Raw genomic sequence first — 25,512 nt, 5'->3', positions numbered from 1 at the left:
TGCCCTGTATTTTATTTTGTTTTCCACATAAACTCAATTAAAGTTGCTAGTGTACTTTGAGCAACCACTGCATACCTGTGAGCGCGCTACTCTGTGGTGCGTTTGTTTCAAATATGCAGCATGCGACGGTCGTGCGGTGCAGACAACAATATTTGAGCAGAATAACGATCTCTGACTTTATCTCTCATTTCTAAAGTGGATATGTAGAGCATCTTAATGAATCCTCGTTAAATTGGATTGCGCAGATTAATCCCTGAGTTTGAAGCACTTAAAAACGCACAGTAGCTCCGCGCTTCCGGGGTGTCCGTTCATTACATATGCAGGACGCCGTGGCTGAATGTAGCCACTAGCTAAACTAGCTTCCTGTGCGGCTGAAAGTCAGCATCATCGCCACTCCCCCGAATAGGAAGGGCGCATCCCGGATAGCTAGCTGGCTAGCTGTGCTCAGCATAACGATGGCAGTGAACCTCAGCAAAAATGGCCCTGCATTAACAGCTGCATTTAAAGAAGTGGTAGATGAAAAATCCAGTACCAACTGGTAAGGAGCAGCTTTTTAAAATCTGTGTTAGCCTCATGTAGGAGGCATTGTGTTAACATCAGTGTTGGCTAGCATTGAGCCGGTCGTCAAGTAAGTTAACGTTAACTTAACGTTAGACGAACTTAACCTGCGACTTAATGGTACTTTGTTAACTACAGCAGATCTTCTGTATATTAATTCGAGGGTAACTGAAGCTAAAATCAGCGTTTTTCTACACGGGAGTTCAGCTTTCTCACATTTATCACCAGTCTGACGTGTATTCACGCTAAAGATAAGCTAACCGAACAGCTAGTAACATCGTTAATTAGCTAGCTACATTAACAAACTAACAGGTTAATGTTAAGCACTGAATCTCTATACACAGCATGCATTTTTGAAACCTCTCGTCCGTCACAGAGAGTCAGATGAATACGCGTCCTCACCCACTTCCTGGTGAGATATCAAAAGTTAAACATAAGCAATATGGGAAAGTGTAAACTACGAAGTTCCTCTATGCGTTACTAAACGTTACAGGAGTGTGTGCGCCTGCCTGCAGGTTCAAATGAGACCTGTTGATGGCAACTCCAGTGTTTAATGATGACCTCAATTCATTAATCCCAAGGAGCAATTGTCATGGGACTCCTGCTGGCCCACACTCCTAACGTTAGCCTGCCACCACAACTCTGTCCCTGCAAATGTGTCTGAAATGGTGCTGTCAGCAGCATGCAAAGAGGTCAGGATGAAATAAAGAAGTGATCATTCACTGGTTTCAGTGTAACTTCCACTTACCTGGCTCTGACAGGAAGCACTGAAACCACTGATCAAATGCAGCAAATGCCTTTATAAGACTGCTGAGCCTGACAGTGAGCTGCTGCTCCAGTGTTTCAAATGTTGCAAACATGAACATAAACTGGTCTGAAATTGACATCCCAGGTAGATATTTAGTTGTTGCTGTAACATGTAAGCTGATTATCATGTCAGTCACAACGTATCAGGTGGCTAGATCACAATAATATAAGCAGATCTTATATGTTTCAGTGTGTTAGAGCAGGCCAAAGGATGATTCCTCCGTGAAGTACTTATTTTAATCAAAATCATAAAGCATCTGTGTTTTATTTTTAAGTAAATTAAACATAAAGGCGAAACTATTATTTGCAGTAATAGCTAAGTCTTCTCTTTGCACCATTAAGTTAGGGCTGCAACTCAGTATCTCTTAATGTGCAATTTATTTTCAAGATTAACTGGTTTCTTGTTTTGACTAAAAAATGTCAGAAAATAGTGAAAAATGCCCCTCACGGTTTCCCAGAGCCCGGGGTGACATCTTTAAAAGGCTTGCTTTGTCTAACCGACAGTCCAATACCAAAAGATATTCAGTTTCTGATCTCATACAACCAAGAAAAGCATTAAATCTGCATGTCCGAGAAGCTGCAACCACAGATTACTGTCATTTCTTCACTTGAAAAATGACTGAAATGATTAATCGGCTATAGATTATAGATCAGTGGAGATCTTGCAGATTAACTTTTCAGAAATCAAATTACAGTTTCAGCTCTGTATAGATCATAGTTTTATCTCTGCATCATTTCCTAAAAGCTGGAAATGACTACAGAGCACAGTAATATGATATTAAAGGCTTGACAATGTCTATAGATTAATGGATTTACTGAAAGCTGACACAATTAAAGCCACTGCGTGTCAACATAATGTTCTGATTTATTTGATTATGTAGTATTTTCTTTCTATTCAGTGCCTATAAAAATACCCTCCAGCCCATATCTAACACAAAAAAGCTGTTTGGCCAAACCCAGATCACCAAAACACAGACTTCTTTAAATGCATCTGTGCTAATGAATGCTAACAGAGAAACGACAGTAAAAAGTGCCTTTCCTGCAGGAAATGGCTCAGAATTAACGAGGGATTCACTTTATACGGGGCTTCTAATCCGTACTTATTCTCATTGGGCTTTATATGTTAGAAAAAGTCAGTGGAGGCCTTACTGGTGCAGGGAACACAACCTGTAAAAGTTACCGACATGGCTGATTAAAATGGAATTAAACTTCTTCTAAAACCAACTTCTCATGTGAAATGTATCCTCTTAGAGGATGAAGGTTGCTTAAAGTCAGTTTACAAAACATCCACTGTTGTGTTTAGTGTGAAATGGTGCACATCGTCTTGTGGAGCAGACTTCTGTCTTTAGCTGGTGTTTTAATGTCCTTCATGGTGTGATTTCCACAGGGCCTTGTTCACCTATGAGGGAAACAGTAATGACATCCGCCTGGCGGAAAAAGGGGGTGAGTAGTTATCGAGTTTATATGATTTCAACAACACATGATCAAATGTGTGCAGGAATTTCATTGTCAGCACGCAGCTGCAGCACTGGAATATCAGCACAAAAGGATTGCGTGCCTCTGCTTTCTCACCCCATCATTTGTAAAGGGAAAAATGTCCGCAGTTACACAACCGACCACAGTAACCATTCGAGTTTTCCACAATGTTTATGTATCAGATGGAGGACTGGAGGAGCTGGTCGAGGAACTGAACAGTGGAAAAGTGATGTACGCTTTCTGCCGGGTCCAGGATCCAAATTCTGGTCTGCCTAAATATGTCCTCATCAACTGGGTTTGTGCTGCGCTTAACTGTTCTCATTGTTTGCCCTCTTTGAGGTGGCCATCCCTGAACTTTCAGAATAATCCTGTGTGTTTCAGACTGGAGAGGGAGTGAAGGACGCCAGGAAAGGAATATGTGCCAATCACGTCAGCTCCATGGCCAATTTTCTTAAGGTAGCACTGCAGTTATTTTTCAGTGCAGCTTAAATATGCATTCTCATGTCTCCTGCAGTCTCTTTACGCTTACAGAGGAGGCTGTATGTGTGCAGGTTAATGACGGTTTTGAGCCAGACTTAAAATACTATCCAGCCTGCTGCAGGCATTGTTGGAATAATGCTAGAGTTTTGTTGGATTGGTGACATTCGTGTCATACAGACAGCTCAGACTGCTCGGTTTCGCTGTGTGTCTGAGCGTTGGAATGAACTTTCGTTTCATGCTGTTCCAGGGGGCTCACGTCACGATAAACGCCAGAGCAGAGGAGGACGTGGAACCCGAGGCGATCATGCAGAAGGTGGCCAAAGCCTCCGGAGCGAACTACAGCTTCCACAAAGAAGCCTCCAGCCGCTTCCAGGACAGCGGTCCGCAGGGTCCCGTGGTATGCAGCGCATGCGGTTCCCGCCTTGTGCCCTCCTGTTTGTTTGTGTTTCGTGCTAGAAAGATAAGCAGAGAGGGCAGGAGCTTTACAAGGCTCCTTAATCTCAAAACATGGGCGCGTTTAAAATGTTTGTGGTTTTTTCCCTCTTTGTTGCGGCCTTCCATTCACTCCCATTTCCACTGCTGAGGACTTCTAGTCTTCTAACAAAGTCTCTGAAGCAGAAAAAGTGGAAAAAGCTGACTTAAAAAAGCAACCCAGCCACACTGAATTTAGTCTCTCTGTCTTTTTCGTCTCATGCTCTCTTTATGAGAGAAAGAAACCATCGGTTCATATCTGATAGTTGTTGTACGATCAAAACAACTGGCACTACATAAATCAGGCACATCCTGTGTTAAAAAATTGACTGAATACATGACGTGACATCAGTTAGAGGGAAGCTAAATGCTTTGATCTTTATCAGCTCGATCAGTAACGACTGAATAACTAGCAGTAACAAAGATTCGAGGTGGATTAGGTTTCGGTTAATAGTGCCAACAAACAGTTCTGGTAATTGGATCCACTGTGGGTTTTTTTCTTATTATGTACAACCCTGATTCAAACGAGGTCTGGACTCTGTGTAAGACATAAGTGAAAGCAGAATAGAATCATTACAAACTGACAGCGGTTTCATGAAGTGTTCCTGAGCTCATTTAGTAGCATCCTTTCTCCAATCATGTGTTCACAAAGTGGTGAACCTCGCTCCATCTCCCAACCCGATCATGATACTATCACCTGTTACCAACCCACCTGTTCACCTGTGGAATGTTCAAACAGGTGTTTTCAGAGCGTTCCACGTCTTTCCCGGTCTTTGAAACGCGTTGCTGCATCAGATTCAGAATGGTCTCTTCTTCTCGCAGGGTTCAGTGTACCAGAAGACCAACGCCATGTCGGAAATCCGAAAGACCAACAAAGACACCTTCTGGGCTCAGGCGGAGGTAACTTCCTGAACGTGTGTGACGTTGACACTGACTTCAACCTCACCTCTATGACAGCGCGATGAGCCCCCTGAGCAACTCTTTAAAAAGTTTTTGTTTTTATGCAAGATGTGTTTGAATCATTGACTCGTTGAAATTGCAAGAACTCCCCACAATATTGCAGAAGTTAGCACTTTGGAAACATTTGACAAATCTTGCCATTTCTCCTCAAGCCTTGTGAAAAGTACAAGCCAGGCAGTTTTCATCCCTGGTGGATGTAACTGTAGTCAGGAAAAGCTATGCAGTAACTTTCTTTGTTTGCAGTTTTGACTCGTCACCGTCCCTGTCACAGATGCAGCCAGGCGCCGGCGGTGCAGTTTTCTTCGATAAACTGCAGTGAAATCAAGCTTTTTAATGACAGCAGTATTTGCACAACGCTGACCCCGCTGCTCTGTTTGGCTTTCAGAAAGAAGAGGAGAAACGTCGGCAGGAGGAGCGGCGCAAGGCAGAGGAAGAGCGCCAGCAGCTGGAGAGAGACAGGAAAGACAGGGAGGCCAAGGAGGCGATGCAGAGGGACAAAAGGGACAAGGAGAGGGCCTCTCAAATCGAGCAGCAGAAGTAGGTGTCAACTGAAGCAAATGCACGCTGGTTAAGACCGACTGCAGCCGCACCCGCTAAAAGGTTTCCTCTGTTCTCTTAATCGTCACTGTTTGATAGGAAGTACCAGCAGCAGCTGGAAACCGAGAGTAAAGAGAAGGAGAAACAGCGTTGGGTGAGTGTCTCACTGTCCCGTCATCTGACAAGATTACACTTAGTGAGGTAACCCGACGGAGACGCACAGAGCAGAAGCTGAAATGACTGTGAATGTGGATTCCAGTGAAGTTTCATATGAAGTGTGTCTCTCATGATGCTGATAGTTAGATAAGTTTGGGCAGTGCACACGTCTCGTAAAGGTAGCTAATGCCAGCATTGCCAACACTGATATCGACACCATCAGGAGGAGCAGGAGGAGAACCAGGAGGCCCAGAAGAAGGCAGTCAAGAGAGGTGAATCTGTGGAAAAGGCCAACGTGAGTTCCCCGTTCTGAAAGTGCTCTCCTCCGGCCAAACTGCTCTCCTCTTTCATCTCAGAGTTATTCCTCTTCCTAATGAACCCTTTGAAGCTCTTCTTCCGGTCTTCACTGCATGATTTTTCCTCTCTCTGCCATCATTTACAGAAATCAGATATCTGTCTGCTCTGTCAGCGTTCGGCCTCTACATTACGAGTAACCCCTCACTGCGTCGTCTTACTCTACGGTTTGTTTCCTTCTTCTAGGAGGCGGCATCTCTCATCTCTCAGCGTGCTGTAAACCCTAGAGAGATGTTCAAGCAGAGAGAGAGAGGAATAACCCCCAGTGACTCAGACGCCCCCCCTGCTGCCCCTGCCAGCCCCCAGCCAGGTATCACCCCTGAATACACCGTCACCTCTGCATCTAAACCTGTTTGCTTTGAATGTTACTGCCTTACCTGCGTTACTGCGAAGCTTTCTGAGCCTCTCAGGTAGCGGTAGGTACAAACGGGTGAGGTTTCCACAGGACTCTGTCTTTTCCAGAGCTTTAACTCCCCATCAGACTGTCTACTGGTCTCTGGTCATACTTAACACTGTCCCCATCATGGTGTCCTCTCTCCTTCTGCTCAACCCTGTCTGCACTTTGTTTCCTCTCTCGTCCATTTTTGGTGGCATGTTTTGGGGTTCCATGTGCGTCTCTGCTCAGGGCGTCTGCAAAGCCCTTTTCTGTCTAAGCCACTGTATGAAAGCGAGCGAGCCAGCTCACCTCAGCGCCAAGCTTCTCCTGTGCCAGCAGGCTCCGCCTCTCCTGTCCGTGCCACAGGTGTGAGCTCGCACACACACACATACACACGCGCACACACAGCACATGCATACGCAACATACTGGGTGACAGTCTCATACTCAACTGAAAGCTGCATGCTTCATCCCTCGTCGTTGTTTCTGTGTCATCATCTTCATATTCTGTATGATTTCGTCGTGAGTCATGCTTCCATTCAGTGTAATTTCCAAAGAAACTCCCAGATCAGTGTTTTGTTACTCCATAAGTGAAATGTGCCAAGTGTGGCCTCATGTCTGGTGCTTTTCAGCCTGTGTGGACTTGTGAACGTGCTCCTCTGTGTACATGCATGTCTGTGCTTGTGTTTTTGGTGATAAGAGCCCGACGCGGATGATGGACAGTCCAGGTGTGAGTATGATGAGCGAGAGGCGCCTCCCCAGGAGCAGCCGAAAGGTGGGGCCCATTTCACACCAGCCTCAGTGGTTAACCCTCTGTACACCAGCTCCCCACCCCTCCCATCTGCTTCTTATAAAATGCCGTTGTGAGCACATATTATTCCCTTCAGCCAAGCGGGGCTGTGAGAAGCTGCTGCTGCCACCTGCTGGTAGAGAAGCAGCTCAGACGCAGTGAAACTGACGCTAATCTCTCTCTTCAGAGGAAGTGCCAGCTGCCAACTCCTACGTCCCAGTGAGGGCTTATGAAGAGCCAGCTCAGGTAGCTGTTTACTCGCCTTAAGCAGGAAACGCGATGACTGTTTTTTCCATCGTGAATAATTCTGAAACACAACTTAACCTCATTCCATTCCCAGGTGGAGGAGAGTAACTCCTATGAGGTGACTGCCGAGGAGGCATCAGACAGAGGAACCTGTGCCAGAGCCTTATATGACTACCAGGCTGGTGAGTTGTTTTTTTTTTTAACCACGACAACATGACAGCTGATGCATCGTCTGTCAAATAACTGTGACGACTATTAAAGAGCAACTAAACGCCCCGTTTAGCTCAGACGTGTTTTCATGAACTCAAAAAATGCACTCAAACCCAGATTCAACAAACAAAAAAATGACCAAATGTACATTTTGGATTAAAATATGATCTATATCCCAACACGTTATGTGGGTAAAGAAAAACAGATATCGTGTCATAATGAGTGAATCACTGAAACCAGCACAGGAGGGAAATGAATGATGTACAGTAAGAAATAAGTGTGTGTGACATCTGGCCTCATCTGTGCAGCTGATCTGCTGTTAACAAACCATATAAATAATTAATTTATTAACCCAGAGAGTGCAGGTCCTGCAGCACACCGAGACAAACTGACACAATGGTTTTTATGTAAAGAAAAGAATAAATGAACGTTTTACACTCGCTGAATTCACAAAAGGAGACAAATAGTTAAGAATCTGTTGTAGACTGCGTTTCACAGAGTTCATAAAGCTTGCCTTAATTCAGCAGCTCAGAGAAGAGATTTTTTTTTTTTAGGAAGGCTGATTTGCCGCCACCTCAGATGACTCACGTGCAGGTTTTTGCTCTCAAAGAGGATAACGAGAGTGCATTAAAAGTTCAGATCAGATCGTATCTGCAGAACGTGTCCGGATACGGATCGCAGTTTAATACCAGATGTCAGACCGGTGTCACTCTTTTGCTCTTTAAGCAGATGCTTGTTTGTAAGTTTGCAGAACAGCTTTTATAGTCTATTGAACTTTTGCTTAAATGTAATGTTTGAAAATGTCCATCACTCAGTATGTTTGCTGACACTGCTCCTCCCCCTCAGCTGACGACACGGAGATCTCGTTCGACCCCGACGACATCATCACCGGGATCGAGATGATAGACGAGGGCTGGTGGCGAGGCTACGGCCCGGACGGCCATTTTGGAATGTTCCCGGCCAATTACGTGGAGCTCATCTAGCCCCCGCGCGCCTCTCCCACCCCGCCGCCCCAGATTGTCACACTGGCAGCCCCGGCAAAGGACCTCTGCAGTAAAACAACACACAGCAAAGTCAGACCTCGCACACAAGTGAGCTGATCAGGCCGGAAGGGAGCAAACGACCCTCCACGGCGTGGACCAACGAGCCGACGGTAATCGTGGGCCGGACGTTTTTGAATCCTCTCCACATTTCAAGAAAGCGATTCCATTAAATTGTTGATGTTGTAAGCAAATGATGGCATAGTTTAGGGATTTGTGAAGAGCCGTAGGCCGACCAAAACTCCCTCCCGCTGCCCCCGAATGCTCCACCTCTTACCTGTCAATGTGATGCAGTACAGTCTCCGCCTTTGTTATGTCTTAAATTCAATTGTGAGCATTAACAGCACTTCTTGTTAGCATTCCTTACAAAGTGACTTCAGTTCTATTTCAGGTATAATTTTGTTGTCACTTGTAGCAAATGCTCCTGTACATTTCAGGAAAAAGAAAAAGAAAAAAAATCAAAGATGGCGGTACCAGCTGCAGTGTAATCCTCTGCCTTGTTTTTGCCTTTCTTTACGGGCAGACTGAATTTTCCTTTTTTTTTCATGTGATTGAACTTACATCCTGTGTGAATTTCAAGCCATGTTTAGTACTGATCTGACTGTGGTTGAAGTGAATATTTAAAAAAACAAAAAGAAAAAAAAAACAGATCATGTTTGCTGTGCTCTGGAGGGTCTTCATTTAAAAGGCTTCGGTGGGGAAACGCTTAAAAACGGTATAACAGCTGTTTTCACTTCAGTTCCTTTGTCATCTGAATCAGATTATTTAACTTTTGTTTTTGGGATCTCGCTGGTCTGAGGTTGATTTTGAGTGCACAACAGATCTCTAATAAGTAATACGTGGCGTTATGATGCCATAATGAGGGGAAGCGGAATCATTATCGGTGACGTTTTCATTGAAAACTTAAACGGTTCACTGTTTTTATTGTGCAACAAAATTCTTGTCTCTTTTAAGATTTTAGGTCAGTCGACAAAAGGAACATTGAGCATGAATAGAAAAGGGCATCATGTATTCACTGCATTATTCATGTTTGGTTTTTTTCCAGAGTCTATTGTAACGCACAGGCATCCTTCATAATAAAATGAATAAACAAGCCGTGTCGTGATGTCGCCTCTCTCAGGTGGGCCGAGCCACACCGGCCGCATGCGTCTCAGAAAAGGCTGAAATAACAGAGAAGACCTTGAGGGATTTTCAGAGGTCTAACAGGAACTCAGGCGTATACACACACTCAGTATGTGCTCTTCAATCAGTTTCCTGGAATGAGGCAACAGCTGGGGAATTCACCTCTAATGCATAGGTTTCATTTTCACACGAAAAATCTGATTTTACTTCTCCCACATCCTTCAGTTAAATCTTTGTGCGGGTGATTTTCAAACGATTCGAGCTGCAAACTTATTAAACTGCTAAAAAAACCTGCATGAAAAGTGAATTTCCAGTATTTTTTTAATCTCCATTATGAACATATTTGACATCTCGTTTAGTTTTTTCACCTCTCTGGACGTATTTACATCGTTTAGAACCACATACTGACATGTCAGATGATGCAGATACAGACAATGGTCACAAAATGCAAACGTTTTACTGTGCAAATCACACTTTTCTGCAGAGTATTTCTCGAGAAGAAGCAAACTTTCACTTCTTAGTTCTTCAGTTGTGTTTCATTAAAGTCATCCTGCAATAACACCTCACCTTAATAACAGAGTTTATTTTAATGCCCCAGTCCTGTGAAATACTCACCAAATATTCAGTCTCTGTAGTGGAAATTGTCTTTAACCGTAGTATTTGTTTGTCTAATGAATCAACCTGCTATCTGGACTTTTCCTCACAACCCACTTTCAGGATGGTTTCCTCTTCCACCTCCACCATCGAGAAACTACACAAATATGAACTCCCACTGTTATATGTAACTTACTGTACACAGTATTTAGCAGTTTTACTCCTCTGCTTTTAATAATTGCAGATACACGTCTGTTAGTTTGTTCTTATCCTGAAGCAACCGGATGCATCTTTCAACCCATTTATGGCGGAAAGGCTCATTTGTAACACGGCTAACGACAGTTTCTCATCATGACTGGACTCTCTGGGGCCTGTTCGCACATTGTTCCCAGGATAGTGACTCACTGCAGATAGGAAATCTTTTCTGTGTTGGATTCACAATATTTTCTCCACGCGCTCTCATTTACATCGCGCTGCCCTCCTCTCAACCTCGTGTGTTTATGTCAGTGAAAGTCTGAAATGAATAGCTGGGGATTTTCTCAGTCTTACGGCCCATGTTTTTGCTCATCATCGCCACATTTGTTGTCAGCTGCAGGAGATTGCTCTGCAAAACATATTGTTACAATTAAGTGGAATTAAAATACATTTCCTACTAAGCCTCATATATTACACTCACTATGAATATGTTCAAATCTCACCTTATTTTTTAAAGGTTTTTTCACTCTCTTCTCATTAAGAATCACTGTTTCTACATTTTAGGAGCCACTCATGTAAATTAAATGTCTTATTTCTAAACCAAGCACAGGCAACCAGGCGTCATTAACATATGTTTAAGAGCTAATTTCCATCCATGTCACTCATTTTTGCAGAAAGCAATCGGCGATCAGCTCGACAATCACGATTTCTCAAAAGGCAAAACAAAAACTTGTTTTGTACCTGTCAAAAAAAAAAATCCCGCTGAGATTTGGACAGTTTGCAGATATTTGGTTATTTTGACATTTAAATGTTAATCATTTTGAAATGTCATAGTCTATCCGCAACAGATGGGGGAAGAGGGCATCCCCCTTTGAAACAGATCAAAAACATGCGGAGGAAATGTGGATCGTGTCGAGTGCAGCTTCATCACTCATCAGTGTTTTTATCACGAGATCTGTGAGAGTGTGCTGAGTGGGACAGCCGGAGGAAAGTGGAGGGAAAATGTAATAAGATTTAAATATGATTTGGTGAGAAAATGTCAGAAAATGGTTCAAAGAAACGCTGGAGCAACTGTGAAGCCAGTCATGCTTTATATTAAGGTTCACATATTCACCATTAATCACTTCCTTATCAGCACGCTTATTAATGCTCTTTATTAATCAACAACATCCTTACTTACTAGCACTAAGCAGTGGTTAGGAGGTTATTAAGGGAAAACTCTCTATCTGTTCTTAACAGCCTAGTTGTTGTAGAATATGCTCAGCAGAATAAGACTTTAATAAGTGCTTTATAATAAAGAGCCAATATGCTGCTAATATGCATGTGAGTAAGCAGCTAATGGTGAATATGTGTATCTTAAAATAAAGCGTTACTGACATAAAATCTTAAGACTACTCCCTCTGACTCATTACTGGCAGCAGAGAAAAAGATGACCTTTTTTTGTTTTTTTTTACTCATCTCTAGTGGAAAAAGCAGTTTCTGCAGTGTCCTGGCATTTTATTTTAACCACTACCTTTCGGGCAATGGCCAGCAGAAACCATTTTAAAGAAGTAGTGAATCACCTCTTCCTTAAAATGTCTTGAATCTCTGCAGCCTTCAGCCGGCCTCTCAACTTTCATTTACCTATGCATGAGCTTTTCGAGTGCGTTCACTCAGCTACCTGTGAGGAGGCACTCAGAAAGCAGCTTCATGCAGGTGATACGCTTCATTTAAACTGATGTACTGCTCCCAAAATCATTCTGTTTTCTTTTATTTTAACATCCCAGATAAATAACAAATGAAGGAAGGACGAGCCTTCAGAATGCTGCAGTAATTCATTGTTGTGAACGCACACTGTAATTAGCCAGTACCAAGAAATATTTGATGCTTACTCACACTGACAGTAAGCAATCAATTCATTTCCTAAAATACATTGTGTTACTAATGCAGACATCTGTGAAATGTTATTCCTATATTAAGACGCCTTTAAAGCTTTATTCAGCTGAATGTTTCTTTCACTTCCCGGTGAGTCCAGTCTACACGCTGAAGGTGACCAGGCTTTAATCACTGCCTCACTAACAAATTCAGTTATTATAAACTAAGAAACTGTGCGGAAGAAATGGATTCTTACTGTCTCTTGTTGTGTTCCTCACGCTGTGATTTGTGGTAATACATACAAAAGTGCTGATGACAGCCTTGTAAATTTATTTTTTAATTTTCCTGATCTTAATTTATCTAAAAATAAATGACAAAATAAAGGACAAAAGTCTCTAAATGAGGAGTTTGATCAAATAATTTAAACGCAGCTGTTGTTTTTTTGCCCGAAACTCAGGAGATGAAACAGAAAACAGACATTGTGAGAAAAAAAAAAAAAACTCTGTTTCCCAGACTCATTTGCTGCCGACGGAGCTGTCGACCAATGAAACTGTTCTGTGGAGACGCCTTCCTATTTCATGGTGTGAAGTTGAAGAGGGCGCCACATGAATTACTGTCACAAAACACAGTCCGGCCAGAGACTTGAAGACAACTTCTAGAAATGGGTGAGTTGAATTTAATCTTTCTTGAAGCCAGATTCAGTCAGCGTTTGCTGCTTTCACCACAGCAGGTGAAGAACTGTATGAGTTTATTATTGTTTAGTTTCTGAATGTGATCAATATTAACACTTTACATGAGCTTGTTTCTATGAAAAACTAAGAAAGTTTAGAAAAGTTAATGAATGTGTGTTCCTTCCTTTAATATGTGAAAGAAATGAACTGTTCTGATGCAGAAAAAGCCTCAAGTATTTCTTATCAGCCTCAATCTTAACAAGTGCTAAATGAATCTCTCACAGTGTTTGACTAAGATCACTATCTGGCAACATAAACAGCATCGCTAAAGCATGTAGTGCACAAAGAAACAAACCCGTAAGGAGTAAAGTGCTTGAAAAATAACACACTATAGCAAAAATATGTCTTCAAGGCATGAAATGGAGAAGTTAGGGGCTACTGAAAGCAGAATTAAAGGTTCAAGCCGCAGCACAGGAAGCAAGTGATCTCAAAAGAGAAGCATATTGGTTTTGCATACAAATGATATCACTGTGGGTGGAGGGCTACGAGGTTTGTGAAGAATGACATTTCATTCTCAGAATCACATTTCACTCCCAGAGTGTGTGATTGTTAATATCTGTTTTACTTTGCTCACAAGATGCACTTAAGGAAAAGCTTTAAGACGTGAGGATAAAATGTTCAGTATTTCTCAAGAGCTCGTATCGTATGGCTGATATTAACAGTATGTGCACAGTTTTCCCCCATGCTTACCCAAATACAGAGGCTGATAGGCAGTTTTGCTTAGACTTCATTGCAGTTTAGATGATCTCAATATTGCCAAATACTGTAGTTTTCATGTTACAATATCATACAGTGCAGCATACAAGCGGTTTTGTTCATGAGCAGGAAGTGGTTTTGCAACCTGTGGTTTTATATCACACTCAGTCGACAATATGTTCTACAGATTTCCATTTTTTTGTGCCGGTCGATCATCTGACCATTATGCAAATCATCAAAACGGCTTCATTCCCAGCAGTGATGACGACAATTCAAATCCACGCTCTCTTTTAGAGTAAAATCTGAAATGTGTGTGTGTCTCATGCCAATGTCTGAAGCTCAAGAGGACCAGAGCGAGACGTCACAGCAAACGGCAGCCAGCGACGAGGAGAAGGGGACGGAGAGCCAGGTACTGTACAGACCTCAGGCCCAGAAAGTGTCAGTTGGCCTTCTGGCAGCAGTCTGGGCAATTTCCATCAGTTACAGTTAATCAGTGACTACAGACATGACTCCTCAGAGTGAGTTCTCTGTTGTGTTTTCATTTCCCTTTTTAGTGAATTTGAGATGGTGGTAAATTTCTGAAGTGCTGATGGTGTGTGTACAGTTGTTTCATCTTCATGGCTGATTGTGAAATGAGTAAGGAGGAATAAGTGATTCTGTATTCTGAAAGGGCTTCGAATCGCACGCACATCTCACCCATACAGACGTAGGCCACCACAATATTTCATTGCGCATACAGAAACTGCAGGAGGTCGCTCAAAGCCAGTGTTCTGGTAACTGAAATGAGAGGTACAATATGAGAAACACAAATTAGCTCATCAAATTTCCAAAAGCTGATGTTATTTGAAAGCCTGGTGGTTTCTGTGGTGACTTCTGGCCTGTCGATTGCATCAATCCAGCACGCCACTGACAATCATTGTGAGAATCACATATCAACACATTGACATCTACATCACCCACACAGTTTTCCAAAAAAAAAAAAAAAAAAAATTTCATCTAGTGGAAATAAACAGCGTTTCACAATGATATTCGCTCTGTGGTGTAGAGCGAGAGCTGCTGCGAAGGGGCTACAGTGTGTGGCTTCGAGTGCAGACGTTTCCTGTAGGCAACCATTGATGCATGAACCTGATAGTTTTGTGAATCAGATCTGAAAACTCTAACTGAAAGCTGAAAAGCCCTTCGTGAATACTGGTGAATTTTATGCAAGATCCAAAGCAACCTTTGTCAATCTCATTGTTTTAGACGCCGACAGGCTTGTTTATCAGTCAGCGACAATTGTGGAAATACTGAGAGCGGTTTTTAGACATTTAGTACAAGCATTATACGTGCGGTGGGAAAAGCAGGTGATAGAGAATAACAGTGGAAAGTCAGAGCTGTTAGCTGGGAACAGCAGTGTGGAGCCGCTGCACTGTGACTCAGTAGGGGCTATCTTGGTTGGAGGCCTGCACCTTCACTATTACTCACTGTAGAGGCCTACTTCTCGGAACCAGGAACCACATAGAGGAACTTGATTCAATATGAAACCACCTTGAGCAGTTTTGTTCTACAATGACTGCCTCAGAAATAAGGCAGCTTCTGCGTGTGAGGACTGAAAGTAAAATATTGAAATTGCCCACTGTGGTCTTTTTTGGCACCCAACCTACTGAAATTGATGGACACAGCAGCGATGTGAGAGTCCACATTTAAATATGTGACGTGAGATACAGTAATCTGTGATTTTCATTGCAATAATAAAGTGAGTAAATCAGCGTGTGTGCTGTTTGAACCAGCGTTCCCACGTAATGTCACAGAAGCTGCGTCGCTTCTCTTATTAAGTCTTCTTTGTTTTATACGTCTCTTACTGAAATCTCTTCAACTGATGACTTAAGTTCTGCGTGTCTTTGCTGTTTCATTTCTCCTTTCTTGCAAACCACAAATAGTGACATTGTCAATTTCTTGCACTGGACTTCTGGGTATCTCACACTTGATATAACTAATTTCTTGGCATTAACATCCTCTTCCAAGTGACTGACACATGCAACCACTTAGATATCAGCAGATATTACACAGCAGTATTTTTATTCAAAGTCTACCAATCACCCTTAATATACATTGTTTACTACACTTTATGTATAAATCCCCTCTTTGGGCTTATGTTTGTTTTTCAAAGTGACATTTGCGATACCAGTGACAGACAACTCTAGACCAAAAACCCCACAAGTCTGCTGCTTTCTCTCCAGACAGGATGTGTAGCGGTTATCTATTGAAAGTAGCGGTAAAACCCTACCCTCTGATTTTGATGTTTCATTTCAACATTTGCATCCCATGAGATGACTCTGTGCCTCATTTTTTCCCATCTGTGATAATATCGTCAACTGTAAAACAGGTTTCTATATAAGGGCAGCGGACCATGCTGCGTTTACGAGAGCTGCTTGGTTTTGATGCAAAACGCACATTTGCTCCTTCCTCTAATGCATCTGTTTTCTCTACGCTAGGCTTCTCCCTCCGTCATTGAGATTCATGACTCTATGACTGAATGTGAGGACGAAGCGAGGCCCAGTCTGGTGCAGATGGAGGAGAAGGCATTTGTATCAAGCCTGCACTCTTTTATGAAGAACAGAGGTACACCCATAGAAAGGATCCCACATCTGGGCTTCAAGCAGAGTGAGTTCACGACTCTACTTGCTGTTGAATGAACTTGAATCTGAATGAAAATATTCTAATGTGTGGGGTTTTTTTTCCACTCACAGTTAATCTGTGGAGGATCTTCAAAGCTGTGGAGAAACTTGGGGGCTACGATTCAGTGAGTACAAGTTCTCTGTTCGACTGTTGTTCACAGTCCTCTATAAGTGATGCAAAAAGCTTCGGTGTTGACGGGTGTCTAAGTGGAAAAGAGACCATAGGTCAGGTGCTGTGACATGGTGGTTTCTACCACGCTGGAGGACATTTGGGCTGCAGAAGTCTGGGCGTATCACCGCCCATGCCCCGCTGTCTTTGATGTTGACACTGTGGGACAAGCTCTGAGAGTGCAACTCATATTGAAATGGCATTAGAGCGGTGCAGCGCTGTGTCCCAGGGGGTAAACACAAGAGTATAATCCAGCTACGTGCATATGAAGCTAAAAACCAAAGTGTTCTTTCACTACTCGAAACCAGCAGACATGGCATTTCAAGGGTAAACACCCTTCTTTCAGCAAAAACTTGACTTGAAAGCAGGTGTGCAAGCCCCTGACTATCACTGTCTACACTATTTAAAGGCAAATTACGTTTGAGATGTCAGACTGTAAATGCTAAATGCTGCATTTATATAGCACGTTACAATTTTGCGTCTCATTCACTGATTCTCTCACCACGCTTGGTATCAAGGTATTATTCGATTTCCTCCATGTGGAAAGTAAAAATATAGAGGAAAAAAAAGATAATAATATAATCATCAATAATTTGGGCGCCCCCTGGTGGCAGTCACTAACTAAACAGCCCTTTGGTTTGTGATCAAGAGGGACACCATGAGTACCTGGTGTGATGAGCCACTGACTGTCTGTTATCCAACAGGTGACCGTGCGACGTCTTTGGAAGAAAGTGTACGACGAGCTGGGAGGAAGTCCAGGGAGCACCAGCGCTGCTACCTGCACTCGCAGACACTATGAGAAGTGAGGGCGATCCAGTTTCTGACTAACTCGTCCATTCAATCGCTTCATCAGCCGATTCATAATCAGAAATGTGTTTGTTTAGGCTGGTGCTGCCCTTTGAGAGACACGTAAAAGGAGAGGAGGACAAACCTCTGCCTCCGAGCAAACCACGGAAGCCTTATAAGAGGAATTTGGATGGCAAGGTCCACAAGGCAGAGAGGAAGAGGAAAAGGACTCAGTCGGACAGAGAGATGGATTCTGAGGTTATATTCGTTAAAATGTCTCAAAAAGGGAGAAATTTGTGCAGGTGCAGAATGTGTCTTAAAATGTCCCCTGTATTATTCCGTAGATACTCACCCAGAGGAGTCCAGAGGCTGCGTGCCAAAGTGAAGCAGTGATGCACCCCCACCCGGCTCTCTGGGCTGCTGCCTCTGACAGACACCATCCAGACTGCCCCCAGCCAAACAGAGCCGCCCCCAGTTTTTGCACGTCTGTCTATGCCCGCCTCGTCCAGGTCCCCACATCCAGCCCCTGGACCGCTCACATCCCATCTGCTGCCGGAGAGGTCATCTCTCCCCTGGAGAAAAAGAAACGAATGGCTCAGGCTAGCCTTAACTTACCCCTGAGTCCTCAGAGCGAGGATAAAGAGAGGCCCTCCGTCATTCAGTGCTCCCAGTCTCCAGCCCAGGTGTCTACCAGCCAGAACTGCAACTCCTCTGACGGCTCCCCGGTCCCTTTATCCTCCTCCTCTTCCCGCAGCCCTTCCCCTTACTCTGTTTCATCAGAGGATGGTGCAACGGGGACTGAAGATAAACCTGCATCAGTCTCTGAGCTACCCCATAACTGTTCCAGCTCAGAGAAAAATACATCCAGCTGCAGCGAGGAGAGCAAGTCTGTGAGCTGTGGTCAGATATCCAAAGACCCTGCAGGACAGAATAAAGACGTTTCTCACACCAGCTCCAAATCCGTGGACTCGATCAAAGCCCACATTAAAGACTCTGCCTGGAAGTCAGTCCGCAAAGGGAGTGGGAGATATTTTCCCCATCCCACCCACTCATCCTCCCCCTTCAGTGTGAAATCCAGCTGGGCTCCAACATCTACCTCTAGTTTCACCAAAGTTATTCCAAAATCTGCTCAGGTTTTGCGGCCCGCTCCCGTTTGGCCAAGTTATAAAACCCATCAGGGCAGGTTGATGCAGCAGGACGACTCACTCGCCTGCGTAAAGAAGCTGAACAACACGGCTACGTGGCTTTTTCAGACAGAGAAGAGGGAGAAATCCAGGACAATGCTTCAAAAAGTTCCTCCCACTCAGCAGAGTTTGTCCCATTCTGCCGCCGGCCTGCCGGTGTCGTGCATCCTGTCAAGCTACGATAAGTCGGGTAGAGACTCTCGGCACCAGCCTCCTTTGCACCCCACGTTTCTCCCCAACAGAATGAGACTACCTCAATCTCAGCTAATGTACCATCACGTCCCAGTGAGCCCGGCTCACTCTGCTCTCATTGGGCCTGCAGTTTATCCATATCCCTACTCCATTCCTCTGTTAAATCCCCAAAGTGGATATAACTTACCTGCCATGAATCCCATTTATCCTCACAAATTATGATTATTTGTTTTTCAACTCCAGACATCAATAATTGTTACTTGACAAAAATTGCCATTGAGCTTGTTGGCCTACTTTTCTATTGCTCGGTGTAGCTGTGGTGAAGCCTTACTTGTGTTTTAAACATTAGCATTAGTTTGCAACACATAAACATTTAGGTTCTGTAGCTTCATACACAGTCGTGCCCCAGTGGCAAACAAGCGGCCTTAATTAGCTGACGGCCTGTGTTGACCTTCTGAAGGGAAATGAAGTCAGTGCAGTGATCGTTACAGACATTTATAGGATCACAGTCGAACGGTGTGACTCATCCAAGTGCATCAAACAGGGTGCTCAGTGCTACGCTGGCGCCTGCTGATAACCTGTAACATCCCTTTGTAAAGTCAAAGAATGGAAATGTCTGTTTACACAAAATAAAAAGCAAACTTCTGGTAATCCCACTCTAAACTATTACAGGTGTAGGAAAATATATATGTAACATTAATGAAACATCTTTATGGTTGTGACAAATTCACAATAGGTTACGTAAACACACTCGGCTAAGTTAAATCTAATATTACAGTTCTTGCACATTTGTATTCTCTTGCACAATTTCAATACTTGGTGTTGAAAGCAAAGAACCCTCTTACGGTACTGTATTGTGAAGTCTGTTGAATGTAGTGATACTGCATGAAAACTTTATGTCCTCTGTATCAGTGTTGAATATTTTAGCTTTGACATGCAGATCTCACAGTCATTCAAATGTATTTAAATAGAAAGCAAGTAAATGATTTTAAATACTTACAGAATAAAGAAAAACATGCTAAAACCTTTGGTCCTTTGTTTTTGATTAAAGAAATGTTGCTGATTTCTCCATACTTTAAAAAAAAAAAAAGACTATTATATTCACTAGTGTTCAGCCTGCAGTGTGCCTTTTTGTGTTTGTCACTATGCACGGCTGTTCAAGCACAGATTTGCAAAATAAAACTGACTTTCTCTGAATTCAATGATTAATCGCCCCAAAGATCTGAGCTATCCTGAAAATACTGTGGCACTGCAATCCCTCTTCCTGAGAATTTGCTCTGACTTCATTGCACTTGAGGCTGTTTTGGAGCACAAACTTTTCTTCTGGGCATGAATGCCAGCTCTGTTAAGTGTCTCCTGGTCTGCTTTACGAAGTGACTGCACCTCTCCAGGATATGGTGCAACCTGGCTACAACCCTGCAGGTCTGACGTAGCACAGATAAACCAAGAGAAGAAGCTGCTGTGAAAACAGTGTCCAGCACTAAATGTCGCTACAGTAGCATTACCACATCGGATGCAGGATCATATACTGGTGAAATAATGGTCAAGAGCAATGAGAAGGAAAGAGAAAGAGGAAATCAGGCAAATGAGATTCTGCTGCAGGCCGCAATGTGGTCTGAAACAAGACAGCTGGAACAAACCAAGCAGATGATGGTATTTCTGTTAAATTCACACTATCTGATAGAGATACACATGGGCGAAGGAGAGACACAATTATGCACAGGAGGCATGGTTTGTTAATTTTAGAAGTCTCTGTGGGAAATAGATTTCCATGTTCTGATGGTAGAGATATCTGTGTGTGTGTGTGTGTGTGTGTGTGTGTGTGTGTGTGTGTGTGTGTGTGTGTAAATAATCACATTATTTTTTTGCTGTGTTCATTGGCATCAGGCAGCACATACTTGCACATCACATGCTATCATTGCCTGCAGCTAAGAGTTCTGATCTGTTAATAACACCTTTAAGCATATTTCAAGAGCACTTCCTCATGCAATGCAACTTTTGTTTTCACTGAGGTTCATTCCAATTAAATTTTGCTGCACCATCGCACTCTGCCACCACCATTATACTTACAAAATAGGCTATTCATGAGCGATTGTAACATATGGTACAACATGTTTGTAACGAGCAATACCCTCTGTAGTCATAACCGGACGATGTGTCTAAAAACTCCCGAGTTTGGACTGACAGGAAGCGCTGCTCCAAGGCGTTGTTAAAATCCCGCTTCCTGTAATGGGACAGGCAGACGCTTATACCAGCCATGACAGCAACCTAAGCCTTCATCTCTATAAACTAAAGCAGTTGGGTGTATAGTCCGTTCGTAGGTGTAGACCATATTAACAGCCTGAGAAGAACCTTGCCTTACAGAGCCAAAGTGGGGTTAAAAAGTTATACCAGACTCTCGCGAGAAGAGCCTCAGTGGCGCCAATAAACACTTTCTTGAGTGTATACACGCTGTAGTGTCGGCAGCGGTTATTTTTTCGGGAAACTTTAGTTAAGCACTAAGTTGTAGTCGCTCTAAATTTCAGTTTATAGCTTCAACGTAGATTTTAAGTTTCGGTAAAGCTTCGGTATTTTGTCATTTTACTTTTTTAAGGGAAAACATGTCGGACGCTTTGTCTGACGACGGCAGCGACATCAACCAAGATGACAGTCAGGAGGATGTTATGACCCCGGCGGAGCTGATCGCTAAACTGGAGGAAGTGAGCAGATTTTAACACAGTTATCCCCCTTGACAGCGACTGGAAGTGCTGTTAACCTCCCGTAGTCTTTTGACAACATTAATAGACTCGTTGATAGACAGACAGCAGCGTCCTCACTGTCTCCTGTCTGTCCCTGCAGGCTTGGCTGAATGAGAAGTTCTCCCCCGAGCTGCTGGAGAACAAGTCGGAGGTGGTGGAGTGTGTGATGGAGCAGCTGACTCACATGGTAAATTAACCGGGGAATACCTCCTGATCTGTGGGCTGTGTGTTCATAAACACTTATGAAGCTGCCTACATGTCTAAATGTCACCAGACGGTACATCCAGTGTGCTGCAGGCCTGTAAGCAATCGCTGTCTTCATCAGTGATGGAGGAAGTATTCAGGTCCTTTAATCCAATAAATGCAGTAATACTATACTGTGGCAATACCCTGAAAACTCAAGTATTCCCACAAAAAGTATTCGAAGCAAGCTGTACATAAAACATTGAAAAAATGGCTTTTGGGAGTGATGTACGGTGTTTGTTTTTTTAGGCAGTGCAAAGTACAATTAAAAAGTAAGATAACATAAGAGAGATAAGATAAGACTTTATTGATCCCACACCTGGGAAAACAGTGGCAAGGGTCAAGATGAAGAGTAAACAGGATACAGAATAAAAAATGCTACTGCCCATAAAAATATTTACTGCCATTATTCTTATGAGAAAACTACCAGTGCCATATGTCGAAATTGCAGACCTGCTTATTCCTGACGGTGTCCTGACCTTCCCTCCAACAGGAAGCCAACTTGCAGCGGGTGAAGAAAGGTGATGCGAAGGCCAGCATCCATCGCATGGAGATCGACAGGATTCGCTTTGTGCTCAGCAGCTACCTGCGCTCTCGTCTGCAGAAGGTCAGTCAGGTCGCCAGCACAGCGTGCGAATAAAGCTCTCACCGTGCCTGCTGTTAAAATGACCTGATGTTTGCGTGTCTAGATTGAAAAGTTTTTCCCGCATGTCCTGGAGAGAGAAAAGTCTCGAGGGGATGGAGAGCCGTCGCTGCTTTCACCCGAGGAGTTTGCCTTTGCCAAAGAGTGAGTGTGGTGGAATAATGTCAGAGCTGTTCGTGTCAACTGGTGTTGTTTTTGTGACACTTTGAGTAAAATTACATCTGGCATGCAGGTACTACGCTAACACAGAGACCTACCTGAGGGCTGTTGCTTTGAAGCGCATGCCCCCCAACCTGCAGACCGTGGACATGCTCAAAGCAGGTAAAATCTCCTTTTACTCTCTGTATTTTTACCTCACAGCCTGTCTTTATATCTGTTCTGGCCGATGGTGGCATTTGCTCTGACACATGTTGTGCTTAAACCCCAGTGCCTGAGCCCTGCTTGGACTCCTTCGTGTTTCTGCGGGTGAAGGAGAGACAGGAAAACATCTTGGTGGAGCCTGAAACTGATGATCAGAGGTACATTTCATCCCGGTTTCTCTTGAGTTGTTATTCTCAAGCTCCACTAGGTGGCGGTGTTACCTTTTCACATTGAGTGCTATTGTATTTTTCTGCATAGACACCGAAGCAACTGATGTTATCTCCACTCTTGTTTCAGGGAGTATGTTGTGGATCTTGAAGAGGGATCTCAGCATCTAATGCGCTATCGTACTATAGCTCCACTTGTCTCAAGTGGAGCCGTGCAGTTAATATGAATGTCGAGGTAAGTCACAGTGAGTTCAACGGTGTCACCTTCCTCATTAACTCAATACTGCCCTCACACCCGCTTGTACAGACATCTGCTAATTCATTTCTGCAGATCTTACATAAGCAGACATCTGGTTTTATTTTTAGCTCTTTTTTTGCACTGTTCATTGTCTCTTGGTAACAGATAATGGAAGTGAGTCTTTTAAGAACCACAGTGTGTTTACAGTAAGGCAGACTCGTCATTTCACTGACGTGCAGTTGAGCACAGTTAACACGTAGCACTTTTTACATTGCAGGTTAGCGTTTTTGGCTCCAGGCGGTCAGAAAACGAGCAGTGCCTGTTTTTGCCACATAGCAGTGAAGAGGAAGATCACCCTGCAGAGATTACATCTGGAAAGGCACCCATCTGTCTCTGTTGTCAGGATTAAGGACTAACTTGTGGGACGTGAGCGCAGACATTTGTTGCGCTGCGTTTAGAAGTCGTTACTGACACTGAGAAGCGCATGCTGACAAATGAACCATGTTCACCAAAGCAGCTTCTGCAGTGCTGTGGCGTTATTTTTGGATCTTTTTAATCACGTCACAACACAACTTTGGTTACATAATTGTAATGTATTCTGGTGTGTTGGTGTTTGTGAGACTGGGAAATACAAATCTAGTTACTTTATCCAGATGACTCACATTATTGGCCTCTTTCCTCTGCTGCTCAATAACAAGATGCGTCAAATGACCCCAAGGTGAAATTTCATCAGTTCACTCGGCGTCATAGCACATATCATCCCAAGGTGCATGTGTTGGTGTGGGTGTATGTTTGACAGAACATTGTTTCTTCTGGTCATATTTTAATGGCGTTCGCCCTTAAATGAAAATGCATCGCTGTCATTAGAAATGCTAGAAATCCTGTTGATGTTCATATAACTTGCTGCCAAATCCAGAATTATGTTATCTGTACTTATGGTCAGGGTGAATACTCCATTCTGATTGGCTGCAGTGTGCTCTAATGATATTGTCGCCTGCTCTAAATCAATGTGCATCATATCAGCCTTTATCTAAAATGAGTTACCATAGTAACAGGGACACCTCCATTTACAATTTTTTGCAGCACGTTAACATCTAATTACAACAGAGTGACTTTTCTGTGTTTTTTAACTGATCAAAATGAACATGACGAGATGGTGACTACAGCATGAAAAAGCTCGGTGCATCCAGTCTGCCTGCTGTTGGAAAAATGTTGGGAACAATACAGGCTTCATGAAAACAGCCTCGTTAATGCAGCATTGAATACGTCCAATCTGGCCTGCAGACCTCTGCAGGTTTTGGCACCGACTGGCTGCAGACACCTTGACAGAAATAAATTAGATAAACAAAACTCTACTTAAGGCTGCGGCTGACAGAACACGAAGCCTGTCATATGTGAAAATATTAATAGCTAGTACTACCGGCTACTCTTGTCAAACATACGGCCAAATTATATACTGTTAGTCAACAATATGCAGTGTTTCTGACCTCGAATCTCGCCAGCACAGTCTCAGCTGTCAGGCTAACTGCTGAGCCGACAAGAAATATCTCCTGTTGCCATGTCGCGTCCAAGGTTCGTCCTGTTTACTGGAGCAGTGAACAATGTTTCCATTGCATAAGATCTTAATGGCATGGTAGTAATTGCTCCTGGTATTTCAGGGTTTGTCCCAGGCCAAACCGTCTGGTGTTAAGGGAAATTTTTTTAACTTTGGCAACTGATCGTGGCATCAGTGGGATAATGCCCTTCGAGGTGTTCATTATCAGGAATTAATGTCCTCCCCCCGCCGTCCATTAAACCTGGATAATGGACACCTCGTCCCTTCAACACCGCTCTGCTTCACAAGTTTAAAGTTTCTTTCGAGTGTGTTTTTAGTTTTCGCCTAAAAGGATGTGGGACATTGTCTTCCATTGGACGTGATTGTTGTAATAGCATTGTTATGTAAGCGTTTCAGAGGGAGCAATCAGTGCTTATTGTTTGCCCTCACACAAATTGCCCAGCAATTGGAACTAATAAGGGACTGAGGGAGCGTGGGCTTCAAAAACTGAACCACGGGTCAGATGAATGTCGTCTGCTGCTCTGCACTGCTGATCTGGCTAATGTGGAGGCTTATACAGAATGAATGCTATTCATGATAAAATGCTGGAAAATGAAAGCAAGGTTGTCTCAGACTTTGAATGTGTTGATTTGAGAAGAATAAAAACTTTTGTAAATGATCGAGTGGTGATTTTATTTTAATAATGCACCACCAAACGTCATCGTTTTACCTTAGTCAGCCTTACGTTCAAATCTTAACCAGTAAGTCTTTGTACACAAGCTGTGAGGTCCTCATTTGGCAAGGTGTCCTTAAGTTTGGTGTCCAAATCTGGAGCTCGTGTAACTCAGTATGTACATGCTTGGATTAATTCTTGAACAACTTCCTCAGTGTGCTGAGAGTCGTTTGTAATGTGGCTCTCCTCGGCTTCACACACTGATCGTGCTGATCT

The 25,512-nt window shown here is 43.3% G+C and overlaps 3 protein-coding genes across 10 annotated transcripts; all 3 read left to right on the top strand.

Moving 5' to 3' along the window:
• The first annotated feature begins 313 nt into the window (after positions 1-313).
• On the top strand, positions 314-9,554 carry dbnlb (drebrin-like b). 8 transcript variants are annotated; one of them, XM_070964316.1, is made up of 15 exons: positions 314-538; positions 2,753-2,808; positions 3,024-3,136; positions 3,223-3,297; positions 3,569-3,718; positions 4,615-4,692; positions 5,138-5,289; positions 5,389-5,443; positions 5,669-5,740; positions 5,986-6,109; positions 6,425-6,541; positions 6,875-6,949; positions 7,152-7,210; positions 7,305-7,392; positions 8,267-9,554. In XM_070964316.1, the coding sequence occupies exons 1-15, from the start codon at positions 456-458 to the stop codon at positions 8,401-8,403; spliced, it is 1,434 nt and encodes a 477-aa protein (XP_070820417.1). In that variant the 5' UTR covers positions 314-455; the 3' UTR covers positions 8,404-9,554. The 8 variants fall into 8 exon arrangements, with proteins under 8 accessions (XP_070820417.1, XP_070820418.1, XP_070820420.1 ...); XM_070964317.1 differs by lacking the exon at positions 5,669-5,740; XM_070964319.1 differs by lacking the exon at positions 6,425-6,541.
• A 3,271-nt stretch (positions 9,555-12,825) lies between these two features.
• Positions 12,826-19,179, top strand: arid5a (AT-rich interactive domain 5A). The gene is made up of 7 exons (XM_070964832.1): positions 12,826-12,890; positions 13,991-14,061; positions 16,127-16,295; positions 16,382-16,434; positions 17,183-17,280; positions 17,363-17,522; positions 17,609-19,179. Exons 1-7 carry the CDS (start codon positions 12,887-12,889, stop codon positions 18,860-18,862), a joined length of 1,809 nt encoding a protein of 602 aa, XP_070820933.1. The 5' UTR covers positions 12,826-12,886; the 3' UTR covers positions 18,863-19,179.
• A 1,858-nt stretch (positions 19,180-21,037) lies between these two features.
• On the top strand, positions 21,038-25,241 carry gins4 (GINS complex subunit 4 (Sld5 homolog)). Its single transcript, XM_070964824.1, has 8 exons — positions 21,038-21,339; positions 21,479-21,565; positions 22,115-22,228; positions 22,311-22,408; positions 22,497-22,585; positions 22,692-22,782; positions 22,922-23,026; positions 23,307-25,241. Exons 1-7 carry the CDS (start codon positions 21,241-21,243, stop codon positions 23,016-23,018), a joined length of 675 nt encoding a protein of 224 aa, XP_070820925.1. The 5' UTR covers positions 21,038-21,240; the 3' UTR covers positions 23,019-23,026; positions 23,307-25,241.
• Positions 25,242-25,512: the final 271 nt, after the last annotated feature.

The sequence above is a fragment of the Chaetodon trifascialis genome, chromosome 6 (genome assembly GCF_039877785.1).
Source record: "Chaetodon trifascialis isolate fChaTrf1 chromosome 6, fChaTrf1.hap1, whole genome shotgun sequence".
In the NCBI taxonomy this organism is placed as follows: Eukaryota; Metazoa; Chordata; class Actinopteri; order Chaetodontiformes; family Chaetodontidae; genus Chaetodon; species Chaetodon trifascialis.
The sequence above is the reverse complement of the archived record's forward strand: the minus strand, read 5'-3'. Positions and strand labels throughout refer to the sequence as shown.

What these genes read in the sequence shown, in the direction of transcription:
- dbnlb (XM_070964316.1), top strand. Translation starts at nt 456, where the DNA reads ATGGCAGTGAACCTCAGCAAAAATGGCCCTGCATTAACAGCTGCATTT. An exon ending in CCATGGCCAATTTTCTTAAG is followed by an intron (nt 3,298 to 3,568) that starts GTAGCACTGCAG and finishes ATGCTGTTCCAG; the next exon opens with GGGGCTCACGTCACGATAAA. An exon ending in AATCTGTGGAAAAGGCCAAC is followed by an intron (nt 5,741 to 5,985) that starts GTGAGTTCCCCG and finishes TCCTTCTTCTAG; the next exon opens with GAGGCGGCATCTCTCATCTC.
- arid5a (XM_070964832.1), top strand. An exon ending in AGAAGGGGACGGAGAGCCAG is followed by an intron (nt 14,062 to 16,126) that starts GTACTGTACAGA and finishes TCTCTACGCTAG; the next exon opens with GCTTCTCCCTCCGTCATTGA. An exon ending in ACTCGCAGACACTATGAGAA is followed by an intron (nt 17,281 to 17,362) that starts GTGAGGGCGATC and finishes GTGTTTGTTTAG; the next exon opens with GCTGGTGCTGCCCTTTGAGA.
- gins4 (XM_070964824.1), top strand. Translation starts at nt 21,241, where the DNA reads ATGTCGGACGCTTTGTCTGACGACGGCAGCGACATCAACCAAGATGAC. An exon ending in CGTGGACATGCTCAAAGCAG is followed by an intron (nt 22,586 to 22,691) that starts GTAAAATCTCCT and finishes CTTAAACCCCAG; the next exon opens with TGCCTGAGCCCTGCTTGGAC. An exon ending in CCTGAAACTGATGATCAGAG is followed by an intron (nt 22,783 to 22,921) that starts GTACATTTCATC and finishes CTCTTGTTTCAG; the next exon opens with GGAGTATGTTGTGGATCTTG.